We start from the raw sequence: 26,060 nt of genomic DNA on the forward strand, positions 1-26,060 counted from the left end.
TTAGAATCTCACTAAAAAATTTTCACATATACATATTAAAAGAAAAAGTAAATGTGTAGTGGGAAATTAGATGAGTATTACTAATTAAAAGGTTGGTTGGGTTAAGTCAGCTACAATTTTTGAAAAATTAAAATTTTGAAAGGAAAATAATATAAAGTAAAAAAAAAATCATTATTTATATCAGTATATATCAACATTTATGAATTATGTTTTTGGCCTGACAAGTGTGATCAAAAAGGTTTCACTTCATGTTCACATTTGATTAGAAAAATATTTGATTTGCATATAAAAAAAACAGGCAGGCTCAGTCTAATGCTGGCAAAACTGCTGGGATATCGGGGACAATCAGGTACGTACAAAGAAGCCTCAAGTGCAGTGGGGTCACACTGAATATAATACAGCACTAAAACCACAAGGAACAACTCTCTGTGCTGTGGTGTTGCCTTTCAAGATGGAATAAGGACAATAAAATTTGTTTTATTTTTATCAATAAAAGCTTTCATTGTGGTGTATGTAACATAAATTTGAGTAAATAATTTTTAGAAGTTTATTTAAGATGTTTGAACAAGTCATTAGAATTATTTACACATCAGCTAACTTGTTCATTAGGAGATTAAAACAAACCCCGATAGAAAAAGCGTAAATCACGGTTGCTTCGTGAACATATTAGTAAGGTTTGCCCATACTCAGCCCTGCCTTTCAATATATATACTGTACAGAAGTCGCCAGCCCAGGTTAAAATTTCTAATACGGGTTTGAGGTAGTTAGTCGATTCACCGCCGCAATCGCCACCATCTCTAGGGCATTGACTCATGGTGGTCCCTGGCGGGCATGTGTCGAACTCTTCAAACACCCCTACCCTCCCTCAAACACGCTTTGTCCTCCACCCCCACCTCTCATCCCTACAGTTTTGTGACGCACAAACTCCCGTTGAACGACCTTGAGCTGCGGTGAATGTTGGGTTGGGGGTGCGGGGGAATGACAGCGGTGTGACAGTGCTACGCTCTAACGTGCAAATAACAACCCAAGAGGATACAGGGCGTTACGGCAATCACACTGCAGCGGTGAAGTTCCCAAGCTGCTCATCATACGCTCCTGAAGAACGTAGAGTAAATCCTATCCACTCGCGACTTCTACACAGTGTATATATTCAAAGGCCCTGCTGTGGTCTCGCGTCATTGGCCGGCCGGCAGCTCCTCCGCGGCGTAGCAGAGGACGTCGGCCGAGTCGTAGCCGGCGACTCCGAACACCGAGCCGCACTTGTTGAGGAAGGCCCCGCCCACCAGCAGGCTGTCCGGCACGTGTGTCGTCCACACGTGTCTTATCTGCGAGCACACAGTTCCCCACCGCGCGTTATTCTCACACCCTTCAAAATGCTGACGCCCAAACACCAAAACTAAAAAAAAGTCGGTTTACAGACAATAATTTAACGTGACGTCATGACAAAACATTGATGAAATGATTGCATACTTACATGAATAAAATTGAATCACTTTTATTGAATTATCACTATTTTGTATGGATACAAAGAAGGAGTGAAATGAAATCTACAATTTAATTGATAAATTTACTTTTATTTGCACTCATTAATTCAAATATGTTTATTGCTTTAACGAAGAGATTATTTTAACTATAACTTTTATACATGTTTGCTATTTAACCTCTTCCAATCTGTGTTATTCTGTTAAGGATAGGACGATGATAGTAAAAGTAGGAAACGAATGGGAGAGTTTCAAGTTTAATGTGCCTCAAAAAGGTGAAATTGATGGTTGTTCCAATCGAGTGGAAGAGAGATAGATGCGGTGAAAACGTACAATGTGCGTAATGGGACACTTTCGTGCGTGCAGCCGGCGTTCATCGATTTATTACATGGGGACTTGAAAAATTTTGTTACAAGGAAGTTTTTGTTATAAAGAGGTACACTATATGGGGATTTTTATTTTATGTGTTATTTTAAGGAAGTAGCAAGGACTTTCCTAAATTATAATAAATGGCAGTATCATCTTTATTTCCAAGGAAGTATTCATACGCATGCGTCCTTCAGTTTCATAATGGCGATGGTGCTCAATGACTGTACAACAGAATAGCAGCGTGTACCAATGTGGCTGAGCCAGCAACTCAAAAGAATTTTATGCGGTTGGAATCGGGACTTTGATAAGTGTAGTTGTTTTCGGCTGCCGCTGTGATGACCAATGATTGTTCGCAGCCGGACGGTAGTGGGTTCTATTTCCAAGCTGTGCAGTAGCTATTGACCGAATTTAAAGGGATATGTGCCCCAAGCAAGGAAGTATAGCCATACGTTGAGGTTACTTGTTTATTACAGACTTCAATCAGCTTACAATCAACAGGCCTCCCATCTACCTGGTCTGAGAGTCCCTAGTACAAGCAACAGGAACAAAAGTTCATCTCGTCACATGTTAGAATCATGAGGAACGGTTGCTTCCGCAAGTCGCAGATTCATCCCTTAGTTTGTGAAGCACTCTGATTAAAGCAAACATGTCTATGTACATGGTAGCCGATGCATCTTGACGTCAACACATTTTGTCAATGAAGTCTGTACAAACACTTTCTACACATCAGCAAACCAACTGCGTGTGTGCCATCCCATGTGAATCACTATGAAATAAGTCTTATAATTAAACTTGTGTTAAATAATTATATGTTAACTCTAAAATAAACTTAAATAAAACATTTAAAATTTGGCCAAAAAATAAAACCTTAAAACCTTCAGTCATTTCAATTTTCATTTGCAACATAAATCCTGAAAGCTAGCTTAGTGTGTATATATATATATATATATATCTACCTCTCTGTCTCTACCTCTCACTCTCTCTCTACCTCTCACTCTCTCTCTACCTCTCACTCTCTCTCTACCTCTCACTCTCTCTCTACCTCTCACTCTCTCTCTACCTCTCTCTCTCAACCTCTCTCTCTCTCTCTCTCTACCTCTCACTCTCTCTCTACCTCTCACTCTCTACCTCTCTCCCTACCTCTACCTCTCACTCTCTCTCTCTCTACCTCTACCTCTCACTCTCTCTCTACCTCTCTCTCTCTACCTCTACCTCCCTCGCATGCGAGGCTCCCGCGTACACCCACCTTGCTGCCGGAGCCAGCGATCTGCCAGACCTTGGCGAAGGAGTCCTCGCCCACGGTCAGCAAGTAGCCGCGCTCTGTGGCGACGTCCAGCGCGGAGACCCAGCGGGCGTGGGCCGCCACCTCGGACACACAGCGGCCCGAGTCGGCGCGGAAGGTGCGGACGTGCCCGGAGCCATAGGCGGCAATCACCAGGCCGCCCCACAGCTTCAGGCCCGTGCACGGGAACCTGCGATCGGGAGTACTTCCTACACATCCACGCGCACACACTTTCAACTTTATCTGTTTCGTTTGCAACTTATGACACTTCGACAGCAAACTGCGCCCAAACGAAGTTCTCTTACGTGGTAAGGAAGAAACACTTGAGTATGTCCCAAAATGAGGCACAGACGCGCAACTAACTCCCGCCGGTCCAACAGCACTTGGCGGGAGTTTCAAATGTCTAAAAGGCCATCATTATCAGTCCTTTAGAGAGCATTCTAATAAAATGTGTTAGCGTTCACATGACATTCAAATGCAATTTGATAATGTTTTTATTGTAAACATTTCAATTCACTAGCCCAGACATAGTAACAGTTATAAATATCTATGAGTTAGGAAATGGTAGAACCCCCTTATATCTGCAACAGTGATTTCCTGTAAAAATCAAATTTTTTATTCAACACTATTAGAATTTAAATAAAAATCCATATAATTGCAAACATAAACAATAAAGGTTATCCAGGTTAAGGTTCCCACCCAAGTCGAGTTTGCGAGACTAGTGCTTATTGAACGTGTTGGCTCTGAGGGCAAGGCTCTGAACTGGCACGCAGTCTTCTCGTCATGCATAGGACAGCTGTGATATTTGAGCGATGACCGTAACATTATATGACAGAAATTAAGATAAAGATATATACCGGATGTTTCAAGCCTAAATATTTTGAAAACACACATTTTAGCCTTTTTTATATGTTTAAAAAACAAAATACATAAATAGAACTACTCATCCACCCTCAGCGTATACTTAAAAGCTTTTCGTAAACAGACGCCTATCTGGTATCTTGAGCAGTTTTTAAATAGCATGGTTTCTTTTGAAGCTCTACATATACCATGAACCAGGTAAGTGAAGCCCTTAAATAAAAATCACAATAATTTGCACACTGTTCTGTTTCAGGACATAGGCCCAGCATTGGACAATAGTTGCCGTGAACACTTGCAGATTGGTGTAATTATAGCGACAGATGTAGCTTCCGGTGTGAAAAAAAAAGGTATTTCCTACTGGTGAATACAGACTGGAGCCTGTTACTAAGGAAAGATATCATTTATAAGATTTATAAGATACATGCCTCACAATGACAAAACTTTTGGGTAAATTTAAATTGTGGCAAAACAAAGAAATGAAAACCCGACGAAAGCAGGGTCTTTCCCGAGGTTGCCCGCCTACCCGGAGCCAGAGTGGTCGACGTCGAACAGACGGTGCAGGCGCCGGCCCGCCAGCTCCCAGAGCACCACCGCCCCCGTCTCGTCTGCGGACCCCAGGAGCAGGCCCCGGTCGGAGCCGGCGAGGCACGTCACGGCCGTGCCGTGGGCCGCCTTCCTCTCCAGGAGCTCCAGCCCGGGGTCGGCCCCGCCCTCGCGGGGCTGCAGCATGCACAGGCAGCCGCCCGACATGCCTGCACACACGGGGTGCAGTCACACGGGACCCTCAGCGTGTTCCCTTCAAGGCCATCTCTCATTCAACCCAAACACTTTGGCTAAGTAGTTTAGAACGACATCTCTTCCACACAAGCCTTTGATTGGCTGTTAAGTGTCCAGAGCATAAACAATCCTTTGCGAAAAAAGGCAAAACCGAGAATGGTCCTGCCAACAGCATCAGACTTGTAAGAACGTTTGACAGAGTCCTTATTTCGTACGATTGTGCGCACAGTTGACTTTCTTAAAACTAAAAGTGTGACTATCATAAGTTGTGGCCTTCATGACATTCTGCATGCTGCAAAATTCTAGAAATTTTTTTTCTCAAATACTTGAACACGATACATTACGCTCTCACTTGGAAGCCACGATTCAAATTGCGCACGTACAGTTACCGGCAGACAAATGGGCAGACATTTCTTTTGTGTTTGTGCGTGCGAGCTTCCTGCCACTGGCTAGACTGAATTTCACCACCGCATCTTTCCCCCCCCCCCCCCCCCCCTCGTATAGCTAACGGTATGCCACGGTACATCTGTTGTTTACCACATTAAAGCAGAATTCGTGGCATCATGTCCGACTTTTTTTTTGCCTGTGGCGATTTCGTACTAACTGAAATTTACACACATGCTATTCAAGACTGAGGCAGTAAAATTAAATTCACACTAAATAAATTTGCACGATCTGAATACGTGCAAAAAGTGAGGGATTGGTGTCAAACAATCAACAGAGGATGGAATTAATGCGATATATCTAAATTATTGTCTGCATTCTTACCAAACAGAGTGTGATTTCTGTGCATACGTGAACATTTTGTATAAATAAACAAACATTTTAACAAAAAAAAACCGACTTCAAAATAAACAATTCCAACACAAAATAATATGCACTAAAAAGTAAAAAAAATAATTGTGTATTCTTCTACAACTTAATAATCAAATTACTTTTTCTACTCATCAACTCGACTACTTAAAAGTCAATCAAATTATTACGATAATATATTGTAGTTACAATTATTGTTATTTTTGGAGTCGGTGTCAGCATAATGTCTAATTGAAGTTCGTTTGTTTGGTTTAATTAGGTATTGGTATTTATGACGTTTCAAAGTCGTAGATACTTTTAAATACTTGGCTGACACCCACTCCAAAAATAACAATAATTGTAACTACATTATATTATCGTAATAATTTGATTGACTTTTAAGTAGTCGAGTTGATGAGTAGAAAAAGTAATTTGATTATTAAGTTGTAGAAGAATACACAATTATTTTTTTTACTTTTTAGTGCATATTATTTTGTGTTGGAATTGTTTATTTTGAAGTCGGTTTTTTTTTTTGTTAAAATGTTTGTTTATTTTTTTCATTTTTAGGGACTCTGAAGTACACGAACTAATTTGTCTGAATATGGGTAGACCTACTAAACGTGCTGATCAAATGAGAAAGCGCCGTTTAAAGGACTGAGGTACCAAACCTAAAATTAATAAAGTACTTTTTTTACTTTTTATTGCATTTTCATTTAAGTATATTATTTTGAAGTCAGTTTTTAGATTTTGTTAAAATATTATTTATTTATACTTTTTAATTTAAGTTCGTAAATATAAATACAGGTATGGTGTTTTTTTTAATAAAAATATATGTTAATGTGCTTCTTCATTATACAGATCATTATAGATTCATGTACCAGTATCGGCCCGTGTTAGTCGTGTCTTATCTGTGTCTTGAAGAACTACCTCTTGAAGTCACGTTTAACCAAATTAAATGAAATTAAAATAACAAACTTAAAAAAAATGTTGCTATTGCTAATTAGCGCCATGGCAGGCTCCTAAGAATTGAAGAGTTCCGTTACTTTGTCATGGATCCCATGATCAGAACCTAACCAAACTCTCATTAAAATACCCTTGAAGTACGTCTTTTCCAATAAAAAAAAAATTATCGAAATCGGTTGGCGTGATATTGAGTTATTCGTCCTTTTGTCGCGCACACATTTAATGAAAATTTAAGACTTATATGGTTTTCTCATGGATGCCATTGTCAGAACTGGACCAAATTTAAATGGGACCACACGGGAAGCACCAGCTTTCAAATGAAAAAAGAATCATCAAAATCGGTTCACCCAGTCGAACGTACTGAGGTAACAAACATAAAAAAAAAAAAAACATACACTCGAATTGATAACCTCCTCTTTTTTTTGAAGTCGGTTAAAAACTGGCATAAACTCTTTGGAACACAAACACAAAAACGCTAATGTTTCACGTTCAAATAGTATATGGTATCTTGCATGTGTTAAAATCCATATTCTATCTTCAAAATTCAATGCAAGGTTTAAAAACAAGCAATAAAACATGCGTTTTTTTTTTAAACATCAAGTCATGAGACAGAACTTCCAGGTACCAAAACGTGACGTGCGCTGTGCGAGCACTCTGTGCTGATGCGTGCATTCGTAATGTGCAAGCGTGTGCTTCCAAATCAATTGTCTGTGAATTTCAAAAGGAACACTCCGTCCAACTGACCTACGCACAGGAATTGGCAATCGACGATCGCAAGACCTCTGACAAAGTACGCTGCGTCCCCGACGTTCGCGGGACTCAACGCGTAGTGATAGCGGCAAGACTTGAAGTCGCCGTTCAAGTACACCTGCACTCCGAGAGTCGAGGCGACCACAAGGACCTTCTGTTCCTTCAAGACGCCCCACAACACCTGTCACAGCACAGACTCGGTGAACACACAAACCTCTGTCGCAATTCTGAATTTAAGACTATGTGGTACGTAAATATGACTAGATAAAGGTATTGCATATTAGATTTTTTTTAAGTTATACTTCTTTATGCGCATATGAAAAAATGATGAGAGTGAATTTTTACTACGCAACATGCAACAAAATTTTTACAGTATGAAAAAAAGGCTACAAAAAAATAAAAAATATATATGTGATTTAAAAAAAAAATTTTAGTGACTGATATTGAATACTGGTCTATAAAATTAAAAACATTTATTTATTGTGAATGTTAGTGAAATTGTGTTTATATAAGTGCATTTATATAAGTACAGTTATGTTCTAATTATGATATATATTATATTATTATATATATATTATTATATATTATAATATAATTATATTATATTATATACAGTTATGTTTTAATTATGAACAATTTATTTGAATTTAAATTAAAAATTACATTATTATTTAATAAATAATTAAAATTAATAAATTAGAATAACATTCAGCATGTTTATTAATTTTCATTATTAATTAAAATTTATTTTGGTTATTTTACTAAATTAAATAATTGATTTTATAAATAATTGAATACTATGTATATAATTAAACTTTTTTATTTGATTGAGTTAATACTTTACCAACCATATTCATAATATCACTCCAGTCCTTTTATTATTTTATTTCTATTAATTATTTGCATTCAAAATTAAAGTTAATATTTTACTAAACCAAGTAATTATAACTTCTAACATGGATTGATAAGTACATGCACCCAATTTTAACGTTTAGTCAATTAAGTCATTAGAGACGGTAACACTCAACTAAACAATAAATGGATGTCGAGGAAAGAATCGCCCATCGTCTATTATAAGGAACCAAGTAAGAATTACCTGGAATACTTTCGGGAAACTATGATAAACCTAAATCAAGAATTTGGGCTGGGATTCGAACCAAAGTCCTTTGGAATCAGAATCCTGTGCCACCTCACTCCGTGCAAAAAAGTCTTCAAGAAAGAGTTAAATGGTTTAATCAAAAGTCTTATTGACTCATTGGAACAAACATCATAATAGTTTTTTTTTTAAAAAATGTACAGCAGTAACTTAAAGGAAAACCATTAAAACATTTCATAATTAACTGATGGAGTATATTTGGGGACAATATTCCTCTTTCCATGGCTATAAATGACATCCTTCAGGAAAAAATGTTTCCGTGAATGAGATTTTTTCAAGAGGACTTAAAATTGGCTAAATCACAGGCAGGCACACAAAAAAAAAAAGCGAGTGAACCCATATTCTATTGTTTTCAGACATCTGAGTATACCAGTTGTCAGTCCCAACTCACTCCATGAGCATCGATTGCTGTCTGCTACATCCAGGGAGTTGGGGCGAGGTGCAGTTAGCTAGTGACTGCGGGCCCTGAGTTATACACCCAGGAGAATATCAACGACAGCAACATCAACTGCCACATAACCTCACAGTTTTTGGGCACGCCCACGGCTTAACAATATCCAAATACTTGTCATTCAACTTAACGCATTTCTGGCCAACATTATTTTACACCCCTTGTCCACAAGAATTTCTCGCTCGGTTTGGGGCTGCGTTTAGCCACGTGAAAAAATTGAAGAGGATGTGGTAGACGGTGCCCGCGGGTTTTTTACCTCCGGGCATTCCTGTTCCCTCCAAGCACACATGCTATAAACGGGTTCCTCTACGTGCCATTGCATTATAAATGCTGTACGGACACCGGAAGATTTGAAGACTGCTGTAATTTGGCACAAGCCCAGTGGCAAGCATTCACCCTACTTTCCTCTCAATCTTCACCTTAACTAAACCACACACTCCTTGCCATCACGCAATCCTCTTCCCTGTCGTTCTCCCTACCACCCAGTTGTACCATTTTTTCAATCTTATTCAGCCTTAAAAACTTTCATAAAAATTTCACAAAAACCCTAATTCTGGCCAAAAATATGCCTTTTAACACTATTTTCACCAAGACAAATTTTCGTCCAAGAATTGTTCGCTCTAACTATAAATGTTAAAAAAAAAAACTTAATTTTTAAAATTTTTAAAGTTATCCCTTCTACTTCCAGGCTTCCCCCTCGCAACTCATTATCCCAGTTCTCCCTACCCTCCCACCCTGCTCAGTAATTGATACACCCTAAACTAGCCTCTCCCCACCCCAATTCCTTCATCAGTTCTGTTGCGCTATTAAAATATCTCTCCCTTTTCATCGCTATCGATTCTCCTCCACTTTCCCCTCACCCGCCAAGCTGCTCCCTCGCAAGCGCTGCTGTATGTGGATTCCTTATTGATGCAGCACACACCACCATGGGGCATACCAAGGTGCTATAATTATATTTGTAAATTACCAAAGCTATAACGCTAATGATCATTGTTTATGTAATTATCACTAAAAATAGTGAAAAGTTCAAGAATAATTAGCACATTACCTATTCGTTATTTGACCCAATGTAATCATTAATGGTACAGTAGCCACAGGAACAACTTTCTTAATTAACTGTCCACCTATAAAAAGGCGAGGAGAAAAATATTGAGTTTTGTAAACTAACTCTTCACTCTGAACTTTAGACTTCAGTTTATTCAATTTCTTATGTACCCATGTTTTTTTTTTTTAATCTCTCTTTCTTACTTTTGAAATGTAAAAGTACTCTGTAATATTTAGTTTTTGTGGTTGTACAGTTTGTTTGTATATATGTATATATTTGTATTAATTGACCTGTTCTATATCCAGGAGTCCTTACCTCCATATGGGATCTACAGAACAAAAATTGAATAAATAAAGAAATAAATAAAACATGACAACGTTTGTACGCAGTCCACAACGTCGCTCGCACAAAGAAGTGACCCACCTGCATCACCTCCGCGGTGACCTTCCTGGGCGTGGTGCCGGCTACGATGCACGGCAGGTACTGGGACTTCTCCTCCGGGTTGTACACGGGGATGACGTTGACGTAGCCGTTGTGGACGACCGCGACGGATGCGGCCACGCCGTACTTGTGCGCGTCCAGGGCCACCAAGTTGTTGGCGAGTGCAGATGCTGTTGTCACCAGCCTCACTGTTCTCTCTTTAGTGTACTTGATTCTGCAGTCATCCTGAGGCATGACAGTACATGAGGGTAAATATGTAGTTTAGCGAAATTTGCGAAAATAAATGTTAAAAATCCGAAAATACTCGTATTTTTATGCTCTTTCAATTCACCTTTTCATTAAGCCCGGCGGAGATAAGAAATTCCAATTGGAGATTAAAGGTTGTTACATGGACTTATTTGTGGGCCCTTGTACTGCCCCATCCTAACGTTCATCACAACTGCCATCAGAACTATTAAAAATCTCAAGGCAAATTGACTAGTTTGAAATTAATGAGTAACCTGACAGTAAAATAAGTCTACGATGTAGCACACTTTGTGTGAGAATCAATTAATATTTTTTTTTTATAATTTTTGTTTTTCCTGATTTCGTATTACTGTGATTTAATACTCAAAGGTAGTAATAATTTTACTGTGTAGTGTGCTATTAATGTATCTTTTATAAACTGAAAAATCCCAACTTAAATCTCAATTATAGATTACTGGCATTTAGCTGATACAAACACCAACATTTCCTGGCATGCTTTATTGAAGTTTTTTTGAAAATAGCCAACGTGACGAACGTTTCCGAATACTGGAAGTTTTCCTCTGGGTGCTACCAATTTCTACACAGTCCAAAAATTTAATTTAACATTTACAAGTTTTTATTATGAAAAAACATCTAAAATTTAACACTAAAAAAATGTAAAGGAATGCTTGAGATATGCGGTAAGAATAACGTTAAATAATGTTAGATACTTAAATTAACTTTATTTACCATTTGACCGACTCAGCCACAGCTAGACAGATAATATTTGTTGAACTTAACTTAATTTTAAAATTACAAATTTGAAATGGAATCATACGTTGTACAATTGTTTTAAAACGCGGTCTGCGTTTGACGCAATTCGCTAATCGATTTCAATACCAGAGAATATTTAGATCGATTTTGCAGGACTTTTAAGACGAACTTTTGCAATACTTGATCTTAAATATTTTAGATTCTAAAAAATATGTTTCACTTTATCACGCAACTGCTGTCAATGTCTGAATTGGAATGGCCAAAAAATTGTTTAAATTGTAATTTTTTTGCGCTCAAATTTGCTGTTGCGGTAACACGGTTTCGGGCCATAGAGTAATGTTAAGAACAATCGGTAGTTCGGAAAACGGTCATATAGATAGGTCTGGCTGGCAACTTCCTATACTTTGCCTTGGTGTGTCTCGTCGGCTTAGTGAAGCTTATGGCTGCCTGCGAACTAATGACACTAAGAGTATGTGTCCCCTTCATTAATATTGTGTAGTAGTAAAATGCATGAACTGATAATCTGCAGGCTCAGGTTCAACAAGAGCTAGGATTTTTTTTACGTTTCCATTTTAATATTTCTTGTAAAATTAAACTTTTAATTACAGAAATTGAATATGTATTTACCGGTTAAATTACACAATTAGGTGAGATTCGTTGTTCGGAGTCTAATGGCCTTTACTTATATTTTGGTACGTGAAACAAGCGAGAAGCGACCCGAACATAATGTATTTGTGTAGTCTGTATTCCAATCTTTATGTATGTTGTATTCTATGGCAGTTGTTTATTTACATGTTTGTGTGTGTGTATGGTCTGTTGTCAAAGTATTTTTTACTAACTTCGTGTAATGTCAGTCAAAGTAGAGAGTTTTCACAAGAAAAGTCTAAATAAAGTGAAAACCATCTCTGGCACGAAACTATCGATACAAAATGCCCAATTGCTGACATCTTCAGGCGTACCTTCACTTGATTATATTGTTGGTATGCTGACGAAAAAGTTTTTTTACTGGTATACCAGCAGCATATATCCTTGAGCATAAAAATTTCTTTTTGAACATTTTTTTTACATGTATTGTCATAAACATATAAATAGTATATGCCCATTTAAAAAAAAAATTGTAGAGATTAGGGTGATCAAAGTTATGACTGAACAGAAGTTAGCTCTAACCGCCGGCTCAATCCGGCCGCCCGGGACAGCTGGGTACAACAGCCTAAGTCATTCCACTCAAATACGGCTATTTACAACCAAAATTTAATATTTTTACAAGAGAATGAGCAAACATAACGATAGAGCAGTTACATGGTTACCTTCATACATGTGTTTACTATCAATAAAAGTTAAATTTAGAGTGTGAACCATTGTACAGGTTCCAACAGGGCCTCTGAAACCCTCCAATGTGTTGTTATCATGGAGTATATCACAAACTTTTTTTCGGCCGCTTTGGTAACTGGTACCGATAAAGCTGGAACATAGGTACCTTCCTACAGGTATAGACTATCAAATAAAAAATAAATTAGCTCGGCAAGTTTCCTTGTGGGATCTAGTACTCTGTATGAATTTATCATTATTTGTTAAGTTGGCTACATCTTGCTGATAAACTCATGAAATGAATTCTTTGATAAGATTTTTCAAATGACTTTTTTAAATTAGTATGCCAGATTATTAAGTTTGTGTGTGCTGTGTGTTGTGTGAGTGACAGCACGCAGGCAGGTTGAATCCTCACGAGCACTCGAATGATTTGTTCTCAGTCCAGCCTCTGGGCGGCACTGCCATTGTAACGCTACCCTCCAGCCTAAGCACGCCACCCGTCCAACCTAAGCACGCCACCCGTCCAACCTAAGCACGCCACCCGTCCAACCTAAGCACGCCACCCGTCCAACCTAAGCACACCACCCGTCCAACCTAAGTACGCCACCCCTCCAACCTAAGCACGCCACCCCTCCAACCTAAGCACGCCACCCGTCCAACCTAAGCACGCCACCCTCCAACCTAAGCACGCCACCCGTCCAACCTAAGCACGCCACCCGTCCAACCTAAGCACGCCACCCCTCCAACCTAAGCACGCCACCCGTCCAACCTAAGCACGCCACCCTCCAACCTAAGCACGCCACCCGTCCAACCTAAGCACGCCACCCTCCAACCTAAGCACGCCACCCGTCCAACCTAAGCACGCCACCCTCCAACCTAAGCACGCCACCCCTCCAACCTAAGCACGCCACCCTCCAACCTAAGCACGCCACCCTTCCAACCTAAGCACGCCACCCCTCCAACCTAAGCACGCCACCCGTCCAACCTAAGCACGCCACCCTCCAACCTAAGCACGCCACCCGTCCAACCTAAGCACGCCACCCTCCAACCTAAGCACGCCACCCGTCCAACCTAAGCACGCCACCCTCCAACCTAAGCACGCCACCCCTCCAACCTAAGCACGCCACCCGTCCAACCTAAGCACGCCACCCGTCCAACCTAAGCACGCCACCCGTCCAACCTAAGCACGCCACCCGTCCAACCTAAGCACGCCACCCGTACAACCTAAGCACGCCACCCCTCCAACCTAAGCACGCCACCCGTCCAACCTAAGCACGCCACCCTCCAACCTAAGCACGCCACCCGTCCAACCTAAGCACGCCACCCTCCAACCTAAGCACGCCACCCGTCCAACCTAAGCACGCCACCCGTCCAACCTAAGCACGCCACCCGTCCAACCTAAGCACGCCACCCCTCCAACCTAAGCACGCCACCCCTCCAACCTAAGCACGCCACCCTCCAACCTAAGCACGCCACCCTCCAACCTAAGCACGCCACCCGTCCAACTTAAGCACGCCACCCCTCCAACCTAAGCACGCCACCCTCCAATTTAAGCACGCCACCCGTCCAACCTAAGCACGCCACCCTCCAACCTAAGCACGCCACCCGTCCAACCTAAGCACGCCACCCCTCCAACATAAGCACGCCACCCGTCCAACCTAAGCACGCCACCCGTCCAACCTAAGCACGCCACCCGTCCAACCTAAGCACGCCACCCTCCAACCTAAGCACGCCACCCCTCCAACCTAAGCACGCCACCCCTCCAACCTAAGCACGCCACCCGTCCAACCTAAGCACGCCACCCGTCCAACCTAAGCACGCCACCCGTCCAACCTAAGCACACCACCCGTCCAACCTAAGCACGCCACCCTCCAACCTAAGCACGCCACCCCTCCAACCTAAGCACGCCACCCCTCCAACCTAAGCACGCCACCCGTCCAACCTAAGCACGCCACCCTCCAACCTAAGCACGCCACCCGTCCAACCTAAGCACGCCACCCTCCAACCTAAGCACGCCACCCGTCCAACCTAAGCAACCCACCCCTCCAACCTAAGCACGCCACCCTCCAACCTAAGCACGCCACCCGTCCAACCTAAGCACGCCACCCTCCAACCTAAGCACGCCACCCGTCCAACCTAAGCACGCCACCCCTCCAACCTAAGCACGCCACCCCTCCAACCTAAGCACGCCACCCATCCAACCTAAGCACGCCACCCGTCCAACCTAAGCACGCCACCCTCCAACCTAAGCACGCCACCCGTCCAACCTAAGCACGCCACCCGTCCAACCTAAGCACGCCACCCCTCCAACCTAAGCACGCCACCCGTCCAACCTAAGCACGCCACCCTCCAACCTAAGCACGCCACCCGTCCAACCTAAGCACGCCACCCTCCAACCTAAGCACGCCACCCGTCCAACCTAAGCACGCCACCCTCCAACCTAAGCACGCCACCCCTCCAACCTAATCACGCCACCCTCCAACCTAAGCACGCCACCCCTCCAACCTAAGCACGCCACCCCTCCAACCTAAGCACGCCACCCGTCCAACCTAAGCACGCCACCCTCCAACCTAAGCACGCCACCCGTCCAACCTAAGCACGCCACCCTCCAACCTAAGCACGCCACCCGTCCAACCTAAGCACGCCACCCTCCAACCTAAGCACGCCACCCCTCCAACCTAAGCACGCCACCCGTCCAACCTAAGCACGCCACCCGTCCAACCTAAGCACGCCACCCTCCAACCTAAGCACGCCACCCGTCCAACCTAAGCACGCCACCCGTCCAACCTAAGCATGCCACCCCTCCAACCTAAGCACGCCACCCCTCCAACCTAAGCACGCCACCCGTCCAACCTAAGCACGCCACCCTCCAACCTAAGCACGCCACCCGTCCAACCTAAGCACGCCACCCTCCAACCTAAGCACGCCACCCGTCCAACCTAAGCACGCCACCCGTCCAACCTAAGCACGCCACCCCTCCAACCTAAGCACGCCACCCCTCCAACCTAAGCACGCCACCCGTCCAACCTAAGCACGCCACCCTCCAACCTAAGCACGCCACCCTCCAACCTAAGCACGCCACCCGTCCAACCTAAGCACGCCACCCCTCCAACCTAAGCACGCCACCCTCCAACCTAAGCACGCCACCCATCCAACCTAAGCACGCCACCCTCCAACCTAAGCACGCCACCCGTCCAACCTAAGCACGCCACCCCTCCAACCTAAGCACGCCACCCGTCCAACCTAAGCACGCCACCCGTCCAACCTAAGCACGCCACCCGTCCAACCTAAGCACGCCACCCTCCAACCTAAGCACGCCACCCCTCCAACCTAAGCACGCCACCCCTCCAACCTAAGCACGCCACCCGTCCAACCTAAGCACGCCACCCCTCCAACCTAAGCATGCCACCCCTCCAACCTAAGCACGCCACCCGTCCAACCTAAGCACGCCACCCTCCAACCTAAGCACGCCACCCGTCCAACCTAAGCACGCCACCCTCCTACCTAAGCACGCCACCCGTCCAACCTAAGCACGCCACCCTCCAACCTAAGCACGCCACCCGTCCAACCTAAGCACGCCACCCCTCCAACCTAAGCACGCCACCCTCCAACCTAAGCACGCCACCCGTCCAACCTAAGCACGCCACCCTCCAACCTAAGCACGCCACCCGTCCAACCTAAGCACGCCACCCCTCCAACCTAAGCACGCCACCCTCCAACCTAAGCACGCCACCCGTCCAACCTAAGCACGCCACCCTCCAACCTAAGCACGCCACCCGTCCAACCTAAGCACGCCACCCCTCCAACCTAAGCACGCCACCCCTCCAACCTAAGCACGCCACCCGTCCAACCTAAGCACGCCACCCATCCAACCTAAGCACGCCACCCATCCAACCTAAGCACGCCACCCATCCAACCTAAGCACGCCACCCATCCAACCTAAGCACGCCACCCATCCAACCTAAGCACGCCACCCATCCAACCTAAGCACGCCACCCATCCAACCTAAGCACGCCACCCATCCAACCTAAGCACGCCACCCATCCAACCTAAGCACGCCACCCATCCAACCTAAGCACGCCACCCTCCAACCTAAGCACGCCACCCGTCCAACCTAAGCATGCCACCCTCCAACCTAAGCAACGCTGATAACTCACGATGCTAACAAGCACCAAGCTAGGAGTTGAGTGAGCTACAGCGAGACCTCCACACTATTGTAATTAAAAAAAAATAATTTGTTGTTTGTTGCAGGTGGTGGCTTGCCGGTTGGAACAATCACGCTTATAGGTACGGAAATGTTTTGTAGTTGACTGTGTAGGTCTGTTTAAAATTTGTGCCTCTTATTTTGGCTCGATACAAACCATGTATTTTGTTATTGTTGTTATCAAGGGCATACACAGGGTGGATATACCCTCCTCTTTCCCCTTCCACCCTTCTCACCCTCAAAATCCTAAAACATACTATTATTCCCACCAACAAATTGAAAGAATTTGAAAGCAAGCAGCGGGCAATATAATTCAATCTCCCCCTCCTCTCTCCAAAATGAAATTTTGTGTTCGTTCCTGGTTGTTGCTTGTTACAATAATCAGTTTGTGTTTGTGCTAGCTTTTTATTATAAACATTTATTTTGTGGAGATACGATGTGAGATGAGGAAGAGTTGTACACGATGGTGGGTGTTTGTCATCCCGCAAGAGGTGACGTGAAACGGGGACCCAGAGAGGATGCCCTGGGAATCACTTTGGTGGGTGGTCAGCGTGCTGGAAGTTTGTTGCATGTAACCTGCAGTAACTAACACACTGCAGCGAAATGCAGAAAGACTTGTTGTATTGCTAGTCTGAACGCTGGTGCACCCAGATGTGCAACAGAGTAAAACAGTGTGTATGTAGGGCACTTGCTATCCTTGGCAGTCCTATCAGTGTTTGGTTTCAAGGCCTTGAAAAGTCTTGAATTATTAATGTGTCGGGAAATAAATAAAAAATTTATAATAGGTTCTTTTTCTAGATTCCATAGCGTTAGAGCTGACGGATGATTTTCATCCTGTTTGTTTTAGCCACTCGGAAACGCTGGACGTCTGTGCTTAAATAAGAACACCCGAAGTGCTATTAACTCAAGAGACTCTCATTTTAATACTTTTCGAACACACACTGTACGCTTGGAGTGCCGCTGAGTGCTCTACTGCCTTCACATGATTTGAACCCTGGTCTCGTGCGATCAAACCTACGGCATTGTGCTCGAATTGGGGCTCAGTGCATGGTGGTACGGCCGCTTCTGGCGATAGCTGGCGGGTTACTGCCTTGTTCTACGTAATGTTGGCTTGTGCGAAGCAGGGCTGTAACTTGCTGGTCATGCAGCGGGTGGAAGGCAGACCGGAGGGGGGAATGTCTGACGGTGTGCTTGGAGCGAAGCGTGGCTGTTGACAATGCTCTAAGGAGGATGGGGAGGAAAGATTCTGCAATCGGGGCGAAGAGGTTTCAACGCACGTATATCTGGGTACGACTTAACTCTGCTTGCTGTGGTGCGTCCACTGTTAGATCATTTACATTTTTCTAAAATAGCATTATTAGAAGTTACTATTTGTTTAAGGAGTAAATACACAGTTGCGACTAAACAGGTCTGAGCATTGACAAGTAGTCCCAGGACTGTTTATTATGTATTTTTTTATAATGTTTTTAAAACAAATTCAGTGAACCTTGTATTGAGCAGTGTCCTGAAAACCATATGTAACTCAATTAACTGAAAATAATACCTTCTACTCTCAACTTGTACGATCATTATCGTTTCGTCCTTGAAACTGTACGTGTGTGCCCTTGGAAAGTCCTGGAACACCGAGTGTTGTTTCAGAGGAGGACAAGTACGGTCACTACGCCAGGCTGCTGGTCAAGTACTTCCTGGCCGAAGGCATCGTGTGCGGGCACAGTCTCCTCGTCGCTAGTCAGGACGTGTCTCCACAGAAGCTGGTGAGTGTCTCAACCTTTGTCGCGCGGCTTTCGGTTCAGTGTTTCATGTCCTCTGACCTCAGGGTTCACCCTATGCACCATATGAATAGCAATGTCTGTCATGTGCAGTGCAGACGAGCCGACTCGAGCTGTGAGGGTGTTGTTAGGGATAACATTTCACCCTGGATTGCGAGATAAAACCAAATTAATGCTGTAAAGTATGTAAGTACACGATATAACACTAAAATAATGAAATTAATCAGCTTTTTAACAAAAAATAAATATAAAAATATATAATATTAATTTTTTTAAACGAATAATATTATTAATTTTACACAATTTTGTACTAATATATATTAATCAAAGAGATAGAACTTTTTTTTTTTTTTGTTTTTTGAATTATGTTTTACATTTTAAACTGTTTCGTTTGCAACCACAGTCACTGTTACCATCGTCTATTCTTGTCTGTCATTAAAGAAGGAAATGAATAAACATTGAGCCAGTATTTTCTTCAAAACATTGTGCTACTTTTCCTTGCTTCTGTGGTTGGAGTAATCTTGTTTTCTAAGAAGTAGGTATTTATTTTCAGGTAGATCATAGACATTCAGGATTAATACAGGCAAATGGTAGTTTCATGTTGCAAAAAATCCAGTAGTCGGTTTTATTATCATTCCTTATGTTTTTTTGGGGTGCTGACTCTTAATCTGGAATTATCCGACAGAATTTTCTGGTGCGTTTTGAGATATTTTGCAAAAAAAAAAACAGCAAATTTTTCGTACTTTTTTTTTTTTGTTGTTTTTCGCTTATGATTTCAACAGTATATGCGGTGACAAATAACGCACTCATATCTTTTTAAAGAAGACTGATTGTGAAACAATTTGAGCTCAGTTTCAGTTCTGTACGTCCCATAGTTTTCTCGAGATACAGCGCTTCGAAAAAAATGGTCATTGTTCTCTCTCTCTCTCTCTCTCAACAGAATGTGGTGCGCCTCGTCCAGAAATTGGGGTTAAAAGCTCTAGTTTGCAGGGCTTGTGGTTTGAACTGCATCAAGGCTAAAGAATAATCTGTGATGTTTCGGTGGCAGTTGCAAAATAAAAAAAAGAAACAGTATTCGGACAACGGCCGTGAGAGCATGTGAGCTAGGCCCAACAAAGCTCGGGGTGTTTGTGTGCGCCCAGGTGTCGGAGCTGCCCGCCCCGGCGGGGGACGACGCCCCGCCGGATGCCCCCGCGACCGACGAGAAGATGACGATCGCCTGGCGCTACCAGAACCTCCCCGCGGTCCCGTCGTCGCCCGCGGCGCCCCGCTTCGGCCGCCACTTCGACTTGTCCCAGACCATGGCCCCGGAGCAGCTTGGGGCCGCAGACATCTCCTACTGGCCGTGCGACGACGGGCGGTCTCCGTCGCCCGGAGGTGCTGACCTTTTCTCCGCCGACGACCTGACTCGAGCTACGGTCAGAGCATGGGCGTCGCAACCGGGGGGGACGGGGGGGGACACGTCCCCCCCAATAATAAAAGTCTTCAATTTCGTCCCCTCCAATAATATATTTAGCTTCGTAGTTATATTAAAAAATACGATTTCTGTGATACAACCCATATGTTGCGCATGGTGCATTTAGTCCAATCGTGGTAATGTGAGCACTGTTTTTTTACAAATTTGTTCTCTAAAATATTTTTTATAAAAAAATAAGTTATATATTGCAACCAACTATAATTAGAATATTTAGGAAAGAAAAATGCCTAAAAACCACCTTTTTTGCACCTTCAAACCCCAAATTTTCCCGGGGGGGTGGGGGGTGGACCTCCGGACCCCCCGCTTTTTTTTTCCAGGGGATGGATATTCCTCAACAACTAAATCAATTGCAGTCCCCCCAAAAAATATATCCTTGGGACGCCCATGGTCAGAGCGCCGTGTGCTCAAGAGGGTTGTCTCTGCGGCGCAGGCTTCGAGAACCCGGCGTACCGGGGCCTGCTGGAGGCGGTGCGGGGGCGGATCGCGGCCGGTGGGTTCGCCGTGTCGGCCCCCGGGGAGAAGCCCGGCGTGCTGCGCATCGCCGTGGCCTCCCTGGGCTCCCCGCTGTGGGGGCGGAGCCCCGCCGACCTGCAGCTCTTCCTGTACTGCCTCCGCGCGCTGCTGCGCTCGGCCTACGCCGTCTGCCTACTCACCGTGCCGGCGCACCTCTTCCGGGTGAGCGGCACTCCGGCTGTGTTCCGTACTCGTGAATGATATGGTGTACCAGCAAATACACTGAGTGTAACTCATTTACAAATAATTCATTGGGATAAAAATTTAACATTTAAGAAGTTATTAGGTTTTATTGAGAAATTTAGATTTTGTTTTCAGCAACACTATACATACATTTTTTTTTATTTGTAGGAAATATATTTTTATTATTATAATTATTTATAATACTCTATTTTTATGTATTTAATCTCTATCATATATATATGCAGAGTACAAAAGAAAAATTAAATTTTACAAATCCCCCTACGGCTGCCATTTTAGAAGTATGCCGTTCGGCACAGATTTAATGCAGAGTTCTAAATACTGCTGTGAAACTTTTTTTTTCATACTTTATGGCAGTCCAAAAAAATTGACACAAAATGGATGTTAAAATTTAGCTAGAAAAAAGATTTGATACATATTAGTTTCGAAAATAAAAAAAACCGTATTTCCAGAAGCGTAGCAACTTGTGTGAAATAATTGTAATTTTCTCGTGGCAATTCCAAACTGTAACCTGGTAGCAAATCCAAAGCTGTAATGTGGTATAAAAGATTGGGACAGTATTATTAGTAACTTGTAATTCCAGATGTCCGGGTTAACCACTAGGTTTCTGCTAAAAAATTAATTTTTTTATCCAATTCGAATTTCAAATTGAATATCACCATTATTGATGAGTAAAGGTTTCATGTTAAATATTCAGTATTTAAAACTCTGCATTATATCTGTGCCGAATGGCATACTTGTGAAGAGGCAGTAGCGGGGGTAGTACCCATTGTCAGTCCTGCTGGGCTGCATTCGAGAGCTGTGGGTTCAGACACGCCGTGAGAACACAGAAAACAACAAACAAAATGGTATATGTGTGTGGAATAGAGACCGGAAAAATTCGCGTTTTGGATGACCTCGGGGATGGACTCCAAAAACCCCCTAAAACACTCCGGAAAATGCCACTTGCTCGTTGGCTACCGACTCGTGACGCCTGTCAAGTGGGACGCTTGCGATTCGATACTTATTTTGGTTGAAGGGTTTTTTCATTGGCTCAAAGTCCTTCGGGTAAACAGCGAGCAAATCGGAGTAGCGATATAAAAGGTGCAGTTGTTCGGATTCTGTCGTATCGTGGAATGAGTACGCGGATTTTCTCCGGTCTCTGGTGCGGAGCCGTAGAAGGCCGTGGTTCCGGCGAGTGTCGGCGGTCGGGAGAGTCGGGGGACGGGTGTGGCCCGGCAGGAGCCGTGGCTGGCGGGGCGGTGCGAGCACCTGGCGGACACCGTCCTGGGGCTGGAGTCCTTCGCGGGGACGGAGCGGGCGGTCCACCCGGCCTTCAAGGACTACCACGGCCTGCTGCACCTCCGCAAGCTGCCCGCAGTCAGCACGCTGGCTCCCCCGGCGCCCGACAGCTACGACCTGGCCTTCAAGCTGCGGCGCAAGAGGTTCCTCGTCGAGGTGACCAGCGTCCCCCCCCTCCCCGGCCGATCAGTCGTGTCCCGGTGGACAGTCAGGGTGTCCTCACAGGGGCGCAACAACTACATTTCCAAAGGGGGGGGGGGCAATATACCTTTTCATAAAGAATCATCGATCCCCCCTATTGAAGTGGGGGGTCCGGCGGTCCTCCCCTGGGAAAATTTGTATTTCAAGGTGGAAAATGGTGCTATTTGAGCAGTTTTAATATCTAAAAATTGATTACACAGCACTTTCTTTGCCCCCGTTTGCCCCCACTTCAAAGTTTCAGAGGGGGGGGGGGGCAAAATAACCTTTGCCCCCCCCCCTCCCCCTGTTGTTGTGCCCCTGTGTCCTCAGGTCTACTAACTTGCATTTTTTTTTTTTTTGACACATCCGTTCAGTTTTATAAACTCACATTGAAAAATAAACATTTAGAAACTCTACTTATTCGGAAATTTTCTTTCTGAAATTTGATTGAAAGGTCCTGGTAAAGGCCTGAAATTGGATCACCAGATTTTTTTTTTGTAGCCCTCTTATTAGTACTAGTTTTTTTTTTTTTACGTAAACATACATGTTATACTTTTTTATAGAGCTAAATTGGTATTGAAAATGTAGGAGAGTTGAATAGTTGAAAAAAAATTTGGTTTGTAGTGAAAAACAATGAGATTAGTGTGAATCTGTTTAAAAGGTTGTTGCAAGGGGGAAGAGAAGAGATGTCAGTATGTGTATACCCTACCCTCTCTTTCAAATTCTATGATTTAGCTGTACTCTTTAATAGTAGCACATCATGTGTCTTAATTTTTTTTGTAATTTATGTTTGCACTAGATTATACGTAAAACAGTCAGAACTTTTGCTGTCAAATTAAAAATAATTTTCAATTAACACATTTAGGTGTAAAATTGTGATGTGATATTTCTAGGGCCCCCTGAAACTGGTAATTAAAATTTTCAGATTTCGTCATTAAAAATTAGCAAAAGCAGTGTTAAAATTCACTTAAAAACACAAAAGCGGTGCTAAAAACTTGAAGAAAAAAAAGTGTGTGTATTACTGTAAATATATCTGAAATTATTTAAGTTAAATAATTTTACTTGAACTTACTCATTACTGAATACCCTAAACAAATAGGTTACATATATTTATATGAAAAACTTTTGATTTATACACTGATTATTAGTTCGTTCCCATAAACTAATCTGGAAAACTATTAATCCCTTTAACGAAATCTATAAAACACTGTTGACCAACTAATCATCATTGTCACACCATTTGAAAATGAATGTTTGTTTACATTTTTCCGCTTTTTGGCGCGATTTAAAATGCTTGTGCTGCCCCGTACGGCTGGGTGACGAAGTAAAGATAGTTCCCAAGTTTCCAGGGCCTGGTTCGCCCGATAATCTGCTTGATACTACGACGCTGTTCCAACTATATGCCAGCGCCCCCGGCTGACGTGATGTTTGTTTACCAGTGACGAGACAAGTCTTTTACCCAGTATTTAAATTTTGCATAAAAACACTGCGATTTCGCATTTTATTACTAAATTTCGTGTAAAAACTCTGTGTTGTGGCGATTTCGCGTAAAAGTTGTATTTTACTGTGATTTCGCGTTGATTATCGTTTAATCACGATCGCGAAAAGAACAGGCCCCTAGATATTTCCTACAGTTCTCATTTTTTGCTAACCTCGAAGTGTGTTGCTCGCTGATGTGTGCAGAAGCTGCACCTGCCGCCCGAGCTGCAGGAGACGACGGAGCGCGAGCAGGACGACCTGGCGACCCCCTCGGGCTGCGGCGGGGGGCGGGGCGGGCCCTTCGACTTCTAGTCCCTGTCCCCGGGCCTCCTCGCTCGTCCCCGCCGGTCCAGACGCTGCAACATGACGACCATCACATCTCTTCACAAAACTCAACTTAAACACAGCCCGGTTCATGCCATTTCCAGGTTATTTTTTAATGTTTAATTTGTAGAGACAAGAGTTTATGGTTTTATATCTAGCCCAATTTATTTTTTGAAACAGTAGAATTGGTTGTTATTGTTTTTTTATAATAGGTGTTTTGAATTACGTGCACAACAAAAATAGTTTTAGAATTTATATGCTGCATTTTTTACTACTGTTGGTTGGGTTTCAGCATCTCGTTTACAGCAATTGTCACTTTGATCACATGCCGATAACCACAAGATGCACGGCCTACCACGTTGAGTTGTGTGCAGCTCAGCAATTTTGCTTTATTTAACACCTGGTATGGTCTTAGGTCAAATTTTGCTGTCCACTTGTCAACAGCTTGATGAAATTTTCTAGTTGGTACTTTTTTTTTTTAAACACAAAAGTTTTCTGGATGAAAATTTTTTTTTACCTTTCTCAAAAACTCCTCTTAAAAATAGACTTTATGTCCAAATTCCTGTAAAATGTGTGTGGGGGCGCATAATTCAACGCATACGCACACTTGTCACTTGCAGGAGGTTTGAAAGAACAGAGGAGTGGTGTTGGAGGCCGTTGAGCGGCGTCAGACGTCAAATTAGTATTTTTACAATAAAACCACTCATTTTCTTAAAATGCCGTTGTAAATGGACTTCTTCCAGCCACTTGCTAAATGTTGAACACAACTCCATGTTGGCACTTTATTTGATGGAGAGAGGTTGTGTATATATCTTTATAAATCATAAGTTTAATTGGAAAGACATCTACTAAATTTTGCCACAGTGTAAGTTTAGATGCTTTAGTAGGCTGTTGTAAATTTCAAATATACAGAGTTAAATTAAATGACTTGCTGATATTTTGAATTATCCGCAGTATCACTCCCATAATTAACGCCGATGATCGGGGGAGTCTACTACAGTTGGTTCACTGTTGGAGCATGTAGAATCAGAAAAACAATGAACACATCATTTGTTGTCCGTAACTGGTGACCTGCAGAATGTGTTTCACCTGCTAACAGTTTATTACTATACATTTGGTATATATGTTGCTAGTTTGTATGTTATAGTGAGTTGGAATGTTTGGAACTGTCATCTTAAAGTCTGATCAGTTCAAAGCATTATTAATAATTTTTATATAATGTGTGTATTTTGAAGAAGTTGAATAAAATGTTTTAATGTTTCTTATTTTTCTGTTTTTCACTCATGTTAGCCAAGTGTGAACTTCCTTCCACCCATATTATAGCCCTTCTGGCTTAATTCCAGTAGAGAGCGAGTCTTATTTCTCAGCTTGCTCATCTTTATAAAAAAACATTAAAAGTAAAATTTTTTTTACACAAAAAAATTGATTTACACATTGCTTGAAAAAAAAAAATTTGGAAACTACCAAAAGCTTTTTATTAAATAAATGTAACATAGATGCACATTAAATTACAATTTCAGTAATTACTTCTTACCGTAAAAATAAAAATTTAAGGTAGTTTTTTTCCTTCTTCCCCCCCCCCCCCCCCCATAAATTTTCTAACATCAAAGTGAGTCAATATAATATTGTATTTCTTGTAACTAAATCATCACTGGCCTGTATTTTCCCGATAGTAAATATTAATGTCTAGAACTATATTGGCCTCTATAATAGTTCTCCAGTGTTATAAACTCAAGTGAGCACTTGCATATTCCAACTATGCTTGTAACTTGTAAAGGAACTGCTCTAGCAGTGAATGTATTTGAGAACAGAAATCCTTCTACAGTAACCTCGGCTAGGTACTGTAAGACTTGTTCGAGATATTCCTATGCAATGTAATTTATGGTTTAGTTGTACTGGACTTGGTAGACTGGGAAAATACTTTCCATTAAAAAAAATTGTTTTTAATATTACTATT

At 42.8% G+C, this 26,060-nt stretch overlaps 2 protein-coding genes across 2 annotated transcripts; one reads left to right on the forward strand and one right to left on the reverse strand.

Moving 5' to 3' along the window:
- Positions 1-220: 220 nt before the first annotated feature.
- Positions 221-11,483, reverse strand: LOC134536988 (WD repeat-containing protein 54-like). Its single transcript, XM_063377124.1, has 6 exons — positions 11,344-11,483; positions 10,351-10,593; positions 7,270-7,456; positions 4,517-4,745; positions 3,097-3,322; positions 221-1,325 (listed from the first exon to the last, which is right to left on the reverse strand). Exons 1-6 carry the CDS (start codon positions 11,344-11,346, stop codon positions 1,176-1,178), a joined length of 1,038 nt encoding a protein of 345 aa, XP_063233194.1. The 5' UTR covers positions 11,347-11,483; the 3' UTR covers positions 221-1,175.
- A 664-nt stretch (positions 11,484-12,147) lies between these two features.
- On the forward strand, positions 12,148-25,368 carry LOC134536989 (elongator complex protein 4). Its single transcript, XM_063377125.1, has 7 exons — positions 12,148-12,347; positions 16,927-16,962; positions 18,518-18,633; positions 19,791-20,025; positions 20,556-20,800; positions 22,061-22,276; positions 23,984-25,368. The coding sequence occupies exons 1-7, from the start codon at positions 12,215-12,217 to the stop codon at positions 24,089-24,091; spliced, it is 1,089 nt and encodes a 362-aa protein (XP_063233195.1). The 5' UTR covers positions 12,148-12,214; the 3' UTR covers positions 24,092-25,368.
- The last annotated feature ends 692 nt before the right edge of the window (positions 25,369-26,060 follow it).

Source organism: Bacillus rossius, chromosome 11 (assembly GCF_032445375.1).
Source record: "Bacillus rossius redtenbacheri isolate Brsri chromosome 11, Brsri_v3, whole genome shotgun sequence".
Classification (NCBI taxonomy): domain Eukaryota; kingdom Metazoa; phylum Arthropoda; class Insecta; order Phasmatodea; family Bacillidae; genus Bacillus; species Bacillus rossius.